The following is a 13,286-nucleotide window of genomic DNA, read 5'->3' on the forward strand; positions in this document are numbered from 1 at the left end:
CGAGAGCTCTTCAATCTAGGAGGACTTCAATGAAACAATAAATCAGCTCCAAGGAAGTCATGACCCGGGATGTGCTACAATTGTCGAACTAGACAAATATTTGTCTGAGGCATATTTGTGTAGAAACAGCGATCCATTAAACTGGTGGGGCACTAGAAGATTGCTGTACCCAACACTGTATGAACTAGTCCTGCAAATGTTATGCATCCCAGCTACATCAGTTCCCTGTGAGCGTATCTTCTCAAAAGCAGGACAAACATGCAACAACAGAAGGAACAGACTCACTTCAAGTAAAATTGAACAAATTTTATTTATAAACCAGAACATTGATTAGTTTTTCCTATAACATATACTCATTGTGTGTGTCGACTGTGCATACTAAAATATATTACAGTTTTTGTATGTTGCTTTTTATACAATTAAAGTTTGTTTACATAACATGAATCAGTCTTATTTTCAGAATTTCCCTACCCGATAAAAATACTTAGAATTTTATTGTAATATTTTTATTTTTTCCACCAGATGAGATGTACAACTTTTCTATCTCAAAGTGAATCAGGATGTAATATAAACCTATCAGGGATTTTTCCTTCATTGCGGACTGCAGTCATACTGTACTTTATGAATGAAAATGCAACCATTTGATTAAGTTTCATTATTACTTCATTTCACACTATCACTATTTAGATGTCGAGGTTTGTTTTGCGGGGCACTCAAAAGTGTCTTTATTAGCCTATTTTAGCTTTGTAGCCATTATCACGTGCAAAGGTGGAATATTTATTAAATGTCTGACATGTCTGAATGATTGTTGTCACAATATTACAATTATTCAGACATGTCAGATATTTTATGACTATTTCACCTTTGATCATGATAATGGCTACAAAGCCAAAACCACGATAGTTCAAAATAAATCACTAATCAAAAACTTTGTCATATCGTGGAAATTTCAATAAACAATACAAAATTCTTACTCATTATCTGTGTTACTTCAAAATAGGATAAAATAAGATCAAAATACAGATATAGTACTGGAATAAACCAAGTTTAAAGGGCAATGTGCCATTTATTTTCTGTTGTGAATGAGTGGCGAGTCATGAAAAAGAGCTAGTTCACTTCAGGGAGTGAACAATTCTGATCCGATCTCTGAAAAGAACAGTTTTGCCCATCTCTATGCAGTATGATGTGGAATAAGTGATTCCAACTACATGTGAAACAAGCAAATTTTACATTCTGGAACTACTGCACAAAATTTGCAATAACTACAATTCTCAACAAAACATATGACAAATACAACAAAATTATCACCATTAATTTAATCATTTTTGGTTCACTGTAGACATAATAAAGTACATATCCGGCACAAACTGATGGTACACGGACAAATGCAGACAGTTTCCCATATTTTCGTCACTCAGACTGCCACATAATTCTGACTTATTTAGTTTCATAATCGAAATAAACCTTTCGCACACATATGTCGATCCAAACACTGATATAACTTTTGCAGCCTCATTGTGGAGACGGGGAAACTCTTCCCGAGGAAAACCTTCGTAAAATTCCTGGACAGTTTTTACGTAGCAAAATTTGTCCTTTAAACGGAATTACACTGCAGATCGATCAATTCCAATTGGAAATGAACTGGAGTACTTTCAACTGAAACGGCAAAGGGTCTAGAAAATAGTTCAAAAGCAGATTTCAGACTGGCAGTGTCCTGAAAATGTTTAGAAAATTGTGCCTGTAGTTCCTCCAACACAGAAATGAATTCGTCAGAAGTTGCACTCTCTCTGACTTTAGAGAGTGTAGGGCAATGGGCGGTATTCATTTTCATAAGTTGTTCCTTCCACAATGCGAGTTTCTTATTAAATGCATTCACTTTTTTCATCAGATCAGAAACAAGCTGCTACTCACCTTGCAAAGTCTTATTGAGAGTGTTCAAGTGTGCAGTCAGATCAACTAAAAAGGCGGGGTCTGCAATCCATTTTGGATCTTCTAATTTTGGCTCTGCCTTTCCTTTTTTTCTTCAGAAACTCAACAATAGTGAGTCTTAAATTGAAAAAATCTTTCGAGGCATTATCCTCGACTTAACCAACGTATTTCCCAGTGGTAAGTAACATCTCCGTACTCTTCGTCCAGTTCCATGAGAAACTGTTGAAACTGACGGTGTACAAAGCCATGCGACTTCAAAAAATGTACTATGGTGACTACCAACTTCATCATGTGCTCCAAATTTGCATACTTAGTACAAAGAGCTTCTTGGTGTACGAAACAGTGAATTCCGTACAAATCTTCTGTCGATCATCCTGGTTTTTTACGCAACAATGCTACAAGCCCATTTTGAGCACCTCGAATTGCTGGCGCTCCATCCGTGGTGACTGAAACTTAACATTTTCCAATTCAAGACAATGGCTTCAACTGTCTCTTCAACTGCTTTTAGCAAGTTGGTACCCCTCACTGTGTGTTTCATTGGTACTAAATCTAACAGTTGTTCTTTCACGTGCACCAACATAAATCGGTAGCTGTGCTGTGTCCGAAATGTCGGTCGACTCGTCCAAAGCAATCGAGAATGCAATAAACTTGCAGGCACTATCAATTAACTGCCTGTAGACATCCGCTGCCATACCAGCTATGCGCCAAGCTATTGTCTGTCTGGAAAGACTAATTCCACTAAACTTCTTTACTTCCAGTGGCGTCAAGAGTTCTGCTGCCTCAACAATAAATTCCTTGATGAAATCACCATCACTGAAAGGATTATTCGCTCTTGCAATTTTGAGCGCTATTTTGTAGCTTGCTCTTAAAGACAGGTCGCTAAGTTCGGTTGCAGGCTAAAAAAAGGAAACAAAAATTGAGTGAACTCTAAATTAGAATTGTAACGACAAATATGTACAAATACAAACATCAGAAACACAAAGATTTGTAAGTGGTACTCACGTTCAGTCCGTCTCGCTGCATAACACTGTCTTCTTAATTCTGTCAACTTGTTTGATCTATCAACCCAACTAAATCATTAAGTGCTTTGTGTGTTATGTTATAATGCCGTTCTAATGCAAATTTGCGGTGCCCGGTGAGTGTGCGACTGCATAATAGACACTGAGAATTTTCATCCTTCTCTTCGAAAATATATTGCAATTTCCATTCAGCTCTGAAGGCTCGTGACGTTGTCACTACCCCACCTCTTTGTGAGCGTGCGTTCCATTGCAACAACCACTGTACAGTACTTACAAAACTTCCTATGAATCACTAACAAATAGCAAGGAATAAACATGGCTGCCACTACGAATCAACTAATGCACCCAATGCCGGATGAAAAGATCTCGCATCGCACAGCTAGCCTAATGTCTCGCCGAGCCAAGCAATGCCGTGAAAGACTGAGGAAAGCCAAGTAGTGGCGAGGCGGACCGAGCCCTGGACAGCACGCGTGCAGCACATCTGCACACGCGTGCAGCACATCTGCACACGCGTGCAGTTTGGCACGCCGTGGCCGTCCCTGAGCTACAAGATGCATCACTGCTATATTTCGCCAGCCTCTGCCTACCTGACAAGTCTCAGGTTCAGGCTCATCGCCCTGCGGCCAGATGCGGCTGGGGCCGTACTGTGCCGACCGTTCCGCTCACTCCGGGAAGCAGTGAACAAGCAACTGGGACATCACCGGCTCCGCCCACGGTCACACCTCCTCCTGCAACCGAACCTGCTGCGACCACCAAACCTCAGCCACCACCACTGGCAATGAACCTTCCACAGGAAATGCAACCGCACTACTTGCACTGTTACTTCCACACACGGTTTGGTGAGACAGCACGGAACTGCAGACCACCCTGCTACTTCCCAAACGACAATCGCAGGTAGGTCCGGGTGCCGACTCCTGCGCACAACATGACAGGCACCCCCCAGTGCTCCATTCTGTCCGGGAATGACCGGATAATTGCGGACAACTTTACATTAAAGACATTTTGTCGAGATACCGTTTCCTAGTGGACACAGGCGCTGATGTTTCGCTGCTACCTAATTCCTTAGCATCAGCAAACATCCGTCCTCCTCATATTTCACTGCAAGCCGTGAATTCAACTAAACTACAATGCTCAAGTTCAACTTCCCACATCGTCTCACTCTCCACAAACTGCAAACTTGAGTGGACTTTTTTAGTGTGGTGAAATTAACGAAACTATACTAGGCATTGACTTCTTGCAACACCACAAACTTTCACCGGACCTAGTGCGAAACACCATGTTTCATCATCCGTCCAAGACTCACTTCCCCTGTGCTCCGTCAAGCAACCTCCCCCCCCCTCCCCCTTCCGTGACACATCGGTCTGGGCTCATCTTATCCGTACATGCTCGTCTCTGTTGAGGACGTTACAAGAAACCACGCACAAGTGCCTTGTCGAGCTAGAACATGTCGCTCACCTACGCAAGGAAAATTTCGAATTCTCCCTCCGGCTCCATGAAACACAGCTCCAGCTCTCCAATGCAGAAAGGAATTACAGACACTACAGCAAGGACAAAGCAAGGTCAGTAATTTCGCCGAATCTGCTTGCAATCCCAGCAATCGAGCCTCCGTGTGTTTACCTCCCGCTACCCCTCGCAACTGTGCTATCAAGACTGCCATAATGTGTACTGACAGTTCTGCAGGGCCACACCCTCCTAACACGGCAGCGTTTGCCACTCGGCCGAACACAAGTGCGCATGCGCGACGAGCGTCACGTGTTCCCGAACTGCCGGTTCCTACCCCACCCCCGGCGGACAGCACCTCAAACTATGCAACTTCGGCTCCTGCTCGCCGTCGTGCGACCGCCACTGACAACACAAACAGTGCACTCGCGCCAAGTGTTTTGCCCGCGACCATGCTGCCACAGACCGTGCCCTCGAACAATGGGCTCACTAACGGCTCATGAGCTCTACCAAGTTCACCTGACCACTGTGCCACTGCTTCGGTCCGGCGGCCATCTTGTCGTGTTGACTCCAGGGACACTTTGCCGCCTTGGCTCCTGTTGGATCCTCCGAGTGGCTCCGAACACCACGACCATGCCTCGCCTGCCCTGCCCACCACACATTGTAAACAAACTGCCTCCCGTGCCACCAGCAACATTTCCGTCGTCACCAAAGGCATGGTTCACAAGATTCGCCTCACACTAGGTCCCCTGATCTCCAGTAAACCACGTCGACTTTGTTCTGAGTGCCTCTCCAACCTTAAAAATTAGATTTCTGAACTACTAAGCTCCGGTGTCATTGAACTCTCTGCCAGTAGCTGGTCTACGCCCATACATATGTCACCCAAGAAAGACGGGTCCTGGCACATGAGTGGAGACTACCCTCGACTAAACACACGAACAATTATGGACACCTACCCCATACCCAACATTGCCGAGTTTACCAGTTCCCTCGTAGGTGCGACCACGTTCTCTGTCATTGATTGCAAATGGGCCTACCACCAGATCCCCATGGCACCTGAAGACACCGAGAAGACAGAAATCACCACCCCGTTTGGGTTATTTCAGTTTCGATTCATGCCCTTCGGTCTGAAAAACACAACCCAGACCGGCAACGCTTCATCAATGAAGTGCTATTCAACCTAAAATTCTGCTTTGCATATCTTGAGGACATTCTTGTGTTCAGCTCCTCTGTCAAGGACAACATTCGACATGTGCAAACTGTTATGAACACTCTCGTGGCAGCAGGCATCGAGACCAACCAGGACAAATTGCAGCTACATCAACCTGCTGTCACTTTTCTTGTTTTTCGGGTCTCTGCCGATGGCATTTCATCGCCCCCTGAGAAAGTACAAACAATACTAAAACTGGAATGAGCAATACTAAAACTACCCAGACCTTCGTCATTCAAAGAGCTCCGGTGCTTTCTGGGGATGGTTAATTATCATCGCCGACATCTACCTCAGGCTGCGGAGATTCAAGCTCCGCTGACGAATGTCTTGGCAGGCACCAACATTTCCGGATCTCGGCCCGTTCCATGGACCCCTGCTATGACTGACTCTTTCACTGCCCTCAAAAATCTTCTTGCTGAGGCCTGCACCATCGCGCATCCTCATCCCAATGCGCAGCTTTTCATCACCACAGACGCGAGCGGTACTGCCATCGGCGCTGTCCTTAGCCAGACTATCGACGGCCAAACTTCGTCTCTCCAGTTCTTCTCGTGCAAGCTCACCAATGCACAACAGAAATATTCCGCGTTTGACAGGGAGTTGCTTGCGGTCTACGAAGTGATTAAGCATTTTAAGACTGACGTTGAGGGATGCTCTTTCTACGTTTTAACGGACCACAAACCCACCAGCTGACCCGCCTCCTCGCCGCTTCAGATACATGGACTTCATATCTCAGTTCACCACCAATGTCAGACACATAAAGGGTGCTGACAATATAGTTGCTGATTTCCTTTCACGAGTCAACGCTGTCCATTCGCTGTTAGACCTCTCTGAACTGCCTAACCTCCAACCCGCCGATGAGGAAACAAAACCTGATTTCAGACTCTACTTCTTCACTACACTTCGTCCACACCACCTTCCCTGGCATTCCTGGTGAGATCTGATGCAACGACAGTACGGGCACGTTACACCCCTTCATCCCAACCATGCTCCGTCGAGCTTTCTTCAACGCATTGCATAGTTTAGCCCACCCCGGTGTTCGGTGTTCGTGCGTCTGCCCGCCTCATAGCGGAGTGCTTTGTGTGGAGAAATGTCAACAAGGACTGCCAGCAATGGGCACGCGCCTGCGTCGTATGCCAACGCTGCAAAATACACAAACACACTTCACCCCCCCCCCCTCCCTTTCCCTCGGCGCCTTTTCGATCCCTCCTGGGCGTTTCCAGCATATTCATATTGACATTGTCGGCCCTCTCTCCCCCTCTAACGGCTTTCATTATGTTCTCTCGTCTATCCACCAAACAACTCGCTGGCTACCTCAGTATATCACTCACAAAGTAACTGGCTAGTCGAGCGCTGGCACCGCACTTTCGAGGTGGCTCTTCAGTGCCACGACTCTCTATGGATGGAGGCCCTTCCCCTTGTGCTACTCTGCATTCGTACGATTTAGAAGGAAGACCTCAAAGGCACAATAGCCGAGTTCGTATACAGCCAGAACGGTTGTTCTCCCTGTTGAGCTTGTGAGCCCTTCCGCTTCTCTCCCTCAGTCTGACTTACCTTCCTTCATGGACCGCATCCGATGCCACTTCATCAACCTCCATATCCCTCCGCCCACCAGTCATTCCCGCCCTAAGGTTTACGTCCCGAAATCTCTAGACAATTGCGAGTACGTCATGCTCTGAGATGACACTGCCCATGCTCCCTTCCAACCTCCATACACCGGCCCGTACCGAGTTCTCCGACGCTCACCCAACACCTATGACATGCAGATGAAAGATTCAGCTGTTACAGTCTCTCTCAACAGAATTCAGCCTGCTCATGTCGAGCCTTCTTCTACCCCCCTTCAGGCCACGACCATGCCGCTCACTGTTGTGGCTCACGACGCTCTGACCACTCCCTCCACATCGACACACTCCATCGAGTGACTTCCAGCTCCAATCATCATGCTCTCCTCCGACCTCGCCCTCTACTCCGGTCTCATGCACTCCATCAAGTGACCACATGCTCCCCACGTTGAGCTTACCTACGATCATGCCCTCGCCGCCAGGCCCTTCGCTGGTCCCTTTGACCTCTCCACTGCCACCTGCCTCGCTCTGTCGGGGTTTCTCACGCCCCCCCCCCCATCTCGAACGTGCCCTCGCTCGAGGTGTTTGTGCCTGTCACCCCCCCCCCCCCCGGACATAATCCACGACATCTCAATAATACTGTGCGATTATACACTGTTCGTCATGTGTTTCTCTTCATCCAGTGCTCATGACACAACCTCCTCCATATTCCCTGCCACCTGGTGAAATGGGTTCCCCTCCCGCCCGATGTCGACCTGGACATGCTTCGTGTGTTCGCCACGCCCACCAGAGACATCGTCGTAATCGCTCCGTTCCAAACCGCCGGCCTACCTGTTGCCGCATGACCAGCAGGCCCAGTACGACGCCTGCCTCGCTTCAACGACTTCCAGGCTCGGTGGCCGAACCTTCCTTCACGACATCTACGCACACAACTCCCCGACGACGCTGTCGAGCTGACCATGGTTCGGCTCCCACACCCACAGACCACCCCTACCGACGCCATAGCCCCCCCCCCCCCCGGCCTCTCAAGAGTACTCTGAAAGGTGGGGGGAGGGGGGGGGGGGCACGGATGAAATCGACACCAACATCGATATGCATTCATCTTTGGACTCTAAGCATGATCTTTGGCTGTTCCGCCATGTTCAGTTCAGTTCTTTGTGATCCTTGTATGTGTTAAGGTTAATAAATGAACTATTGCTAAATGGGTGTGATTATTGGTGCAACTAACCCGGTAATCCTCCTCAGACACAATCCATGACATAGCTTATCATCAGTAGAGGACATATGGAAGAATATGGCCCAAACATCTCTCTTCATTTGCCTCCAGATATTCTTTATTTCTCCTAATTGCCTGCCCATAGTGTACCTGCAAGTTTACTATTTCAGTTTTAGTTAACTGACCCTGTCAGGTCAACAATTTTCCATCTCCTAATTGTTTTCCCCTCATATCAACAGTTAGTTTTCTCAGCCTTGTTCCCAAACGTTTTTGAACATGGCCCACACATTCTATTTTGCTAATAATGGCATCTCCATATGGCTTAGAGTTCACCACATTGTTGTATGCTTTATTGTCACCATCGCCCAAATATTTGGTGTACTGTACCCCTCTTGTTTCTACGGAGCGATGAAATATTTGTTGTACTCCATGAACTCCCATACCACCACTTGTTCCTCTAAAATTAGCCACACAGTTGTGTTCTTTATGTTGACTTTACACCATTTTCAATATTTAGACATTATCTCCACATCTAACACTCTACTGGTGTCTACACTCGTGGCAGTCACTACTCCATTCAGAGAAGTATGTCCTCTTTTCTGCCAACTTCCATCAAGTGCAACAGCAATATCAGAACATCCGTCATTTTCTTCCACTGCTTCCCTAGCAGCCAGTTTCATGCTTTCCTCACTGACCTCACATACAGCTTTCTCTAATATTGCAGTCAGTTTTTCAAATTTATTTGTTGGTTGATAGTTCATCATTGATCAAAATGTTCCCCCTGCAGCCATGCCCTTGCCAATGGATTGTGAGGCATAAACTAATCTAGTATTGATTTCATAAGGGCCACTTGCATCTGGTTTTGAAGAACTCATAAATGAAATCATGGCTGAGCATTTAATGCAAATTAAATTCAAAGTAATTGCTAGGCCTTTTCTCCCACTGGCACTCTCACAAATTTTCAACTGTGTGACTCACCACACTGACTACATTGTACAAATTTGGAAATTACATCTGATAATATTCTCAAATTTATAATAATGTTACTGCACCCCTTGTCACTTACAGTAAATTCGTTGTAACTTTCTCGAAATGGTGAGAGCTTCTTTGATGATGCACTTGTTGAAGAATACAATTAGAAACATCATTGCCAGGTGACATACCCTCTTGTACAGAAAGCTTTCTAAACGTGTTTCCTCTAAATTGTCGTTTCTTGAGATTGCCTTTGGTTTTGTCATCTTAAATAAACACAACAAAACACATGTAAACAAGCACTGCAAAGGTAAGTGTAACTACTACTCGCAATCACACTTGAACAAAACTAACCGCATATTTGAAAGCGTGTTGTTTACAAACAGCAGAAACAAAAGAATACTGACCGCTGCATTCCAAAGATAGCCAACACACTCGGGAGAAAAAAAATCCCAAACGTGCAATGTAGGGGATATAAAGATATAAAATATATGTAAAAAAGTGGGCGTGGCACATAAACACACGTGGTAAAAAAATGCTCTTTAAATGCTTGGAAAAAAATTTCAGCAAAATCCTTTTCAGAGTGCTTAAATAAAACCTTAATCTATCGAAATATGATGAAAACCGAAAATCGATTTTTTTCGACCTGAACCACGATGTGGTCCCCTTAAACAGGACTCAACTTTGATGTACAGCAGAAAAACTACAGAGCTGCTGAAGAATTTCGGTCTACCAGGTGATGTTACAAAAAATCTCAGAGTCTGAACTCCTAGATCTCCCAGGTTGTATGGACTACCGAAGATCCACAAAGATAATGTTCCTTGAGACCTATTGTCAGTGAAATTGGTTCTCTTATTTACAAACTGGCCAAATAACTAACAATGCTGATGACTCCTATAGTCGGCCATTGCGAACATCACAGCAAAAACTCTCACATGTTCATTGAGAAAATCAAACAAATTAAGAGTTGGTGCAAATGGCATTTTAGTCAGCCTGGATGTGGTACCACTGTTCACAAAGTTCCTATGGAGGACCCTTTGAAAATGCTGGCGGATCTTTTTCCTCCTGAAACTATAAATTTGTTCCGGCATGTGATGACAACCACCTACTTTCTGCACAGTAGTAAATTTTATGAAATGATGGGGTCTCTGTTGTCTCCATCATTGGCTAACTTTTGTTATGGAGAATTTTGAGGAATGTGCATTAAATTCAGCTCCCCCTCCTTCCATCCTTATTTTATTGTTATGTTGACGATACTTTTATGGTCTAGCCATACAGTGCATATGGCCTGGCCACACGGTGCAGAAGCTCTTGAACAATTCATGGAACACGTGAACAGCATACAACCGAACAACCAGTTCACTGTCGAGACGGAGAAGGAAAGAAGGTTAACATTTCTAGACGTTTAGTACGACAGGCAGACAGGCGTCTCAGACACTCTGTGTACCAGAAGCTGATGCATACCAATTTATATCTTGGTGCACAGTTTCCATCATCCTGTTCAGAAGAGAGCCATTTTGAACACATTAGTATAAAGAGCAAAAACTGTTTCTGAAAAGGATCACTTGAAATTAACCAATCTGAAGTACGTGTTCCGAAAGAATGGCTATGATGCACACAATATAAAATCAGCGTTCTCCAAAGAAAGGAAACGTGAAAATGCTATATACTCACTCGATGAATCACTGACTGTGGTTCTTCCTTTTTGTGGTGCTATATCCAGTAAAATAGGAAGAGTCCTGGGTAGATGGGGTATAAGACCGATTTTTCATCCTCCTAAGAAAACTAAGGAGATGATGCACCCTGTTCAGGACAGTCTCGGCCTCAGGGTCCCTGGAATTTATAATTTCCCCTGAGAGTGTGGAAGCAATTATATTGGTCAGACCATTTGTACGATGCTGTGCTGAACACCAATGGCATATTAAAAATAGAGAACTAGAGAAATCAGCAGTTGTGGAGCACAGCCTCACTAACAAACAAAAACTACTGTTTGATGAAACTAAAATTTTGTCCCATGCCTCCACATACTGGGATTCTGTTATTAAAGAGGCTGTTGAAATAAGACTGAGCGAGAAGAATTTTAATTGTGATATTGGACATCATCTAAGCAGAGCATGGGAAAGAGCGTTCGATGCAGAGAAGTAACAGACATTCCTTGCAGTGTTTTCGTTCCCACGGGTGCGATGGCGCCACCATCGCAGATATAGACACCGTCTGTGACAGCAGTACATAATCGCTGACAAATCACAAGCTAACTAATCAGAAACTGTCCATCAGCTACATAAGGCCACCACAGCAACAGTGAAGACAGTCAGTCGCTCCTGACGATGACAATGGAGGCTATTGCCGAAAGCACGAGATTTTAGCCCGAACTGACGCGGCAAGAAAACTGAATGTTTAAGATATCAGTGCCATCGTAAAAAACTTCTTACTCAATGTAACTACAGAGCTAACTACCCATTGTTGACCCGTTTCTAAAGCATTGTAGGTCGGGAGCCACAATTATCAACATGTACCATACAAATCATCAAAGAATATAAAAGTATGTTTTACAGATATTTGCATTTTGTCACGCATAATGAAAGTAAAGTACGAGCTGATACCTCCAATAGCAAAAAACAAATATTTCCTTGTGAGAACCGGCCCCATGGAAAATTCATTATAAGTAATGACGATAATCGAATTTTTCGAGTAAGATCGATGAATTTATCGATTATGGGTTAAACAAAAACGTCTAAATCATCGAAATAAATTCCGTTACGGTATGTTTTATGTGTTGACTTTGCTGGTTACATATTCCCCATGACCACTAATTTCGTATTAGAACTGCTACAAATATTTGTTTCTAATCTTGATGTGCCTTGGAAAAGGTCAATATGCTTACAAAGTATTTATTACAACATTCATTTGCCACAAATGGAGGAGAGTATGAAAAAATAGCTCACCAAAGAAAAGCAAGGCACATTTTATATTGAAAACGAAAGGAACACTACAGTATACGTACATAAGTAACACTTTCTAAAAGTGTAACTTGAACGAACAGAGATCTCTCTCGATACACCAAACTCACAGAGGATTATAAATGGGAAGCGGACAACTAAAGAGACGTCAATCAAACACACATTGCAGTTTTGCAGCTATCGCAAGTTGTTATTCATGTGGAATGTTTTTTGCAAACAAATCGCTAACACTCTTTCATAACAAAATGGTTCAAATGGCTCTGAGCACTATGGGACTTAACATCTGAGGTCATCGGTCCCCTAGAACTTAGAACTACTTAAACCTAACTAACCTAAGGACACCACACACATCCACGTCCGAGACAGGATTCAAACCTGCGACTGTAGCGGTCATGTGGTTCCAGACTGAAGCACCTAGAACCGCTTGGCCACAGTGGCCGGCTCTTTCATAACACACAGGCCAATCACTATTATGTTCACCAGTGCCTAGGCACCCACTTAAACCATAAGGCCCGTTTCCAAAGACTCCAGAAACAAAGTGATGTTTTTCGGCATATAATTACTAATATTTCAATAAGGCTGGCATAAAAATTTCAAGGTCATGGCTACGTTATTCTAATATTTTAGACAAACAATATTGTCACTTCAGTTGGTTGTTTGCAGATGGTCAAAGCAAATAATAATTGGTTAAAAGGTAATACCATTGATACTTCACTGCAAAGTGAAATCAGTAGCAAACTTAACTTCTGGCGAGATGTGTCGCATGATGTTGTTGTTGTTGTTGTGGTCTTCAGTCCTGAGACTGGTTTGATGCAGCTCTCCATGCTACTCTATCCTGTGCAAGCTTCTTCATCTCCCAGTACCTACTGCAACCTACATCCTTCTGAATCTGCTTAGTGTATTCATCTCTTGGTCTCCCTCTACGATTTTTACCCTCCACGCTGCCCTCCAATGCTAAATTTGTGATCCCTTGATGGCTCA

General features: G+C 44.4%; 1 protein-coding gene across 2 annotated transcripts; it reads right to left on the reverse strand.

Moving 5' to 3' along the window:
* Positions 1 to 1,160: 1,160 nt before the first annotated feature.
* Positions 1,161 to 9,602, reverse strand: LOC126481499 (general transcription factor II-I repeat domain-containing protein 2-like). 2 transcript variants are annotated; one of them, XR_007587582.1, is made up of 2 exons: positions 9,440 to 9,602; positions 1,161 to 2,825 (listed from the first exon to the last, which is right to left on the reverse strand). XR_007587582.1 is itself a non-coding variant. In XM_050105286.1 (2 exons), exons 1-2 carry the CDS (start codon positions 2,950 to 2,952, stop codon positions 2,424 to 2,426), a joined length of 423 nt encoding a protein of 140 aa, XP_049961243.1. In that variant the 5' UTR covers positions 2,953 to 3,009; the 3' UTR covers positions 1,161 to 2,423. The 2 variants fall into 2 exon arrangements, 1 of the variants encoding a protein (XP_049961243.1); XM_050105286.1 differs by lacking the exon at positions 9,440 to 9,602 and adding an exon at positions 2,932 to 3,009.
* Positions 9,603 to 13,286: the final 3,684 nt, after the last annotated feature.

This window comes from Schistocerca serialis, chromosome 5 (genome assembly GCF_023864345.2).
Source record: "Schistocerca serialis cubense isolate TAMUIC-IGC-003099 chromosome 5, iqSchSeri2.2, whole genome shotgun sequence".
Taxonomy (NCBI): Eukaryota; Metazoa; Arthropoda; class Insecta; order Orthoptera; family Acrididae; genus Schistocerca; species Schistocerca serialis.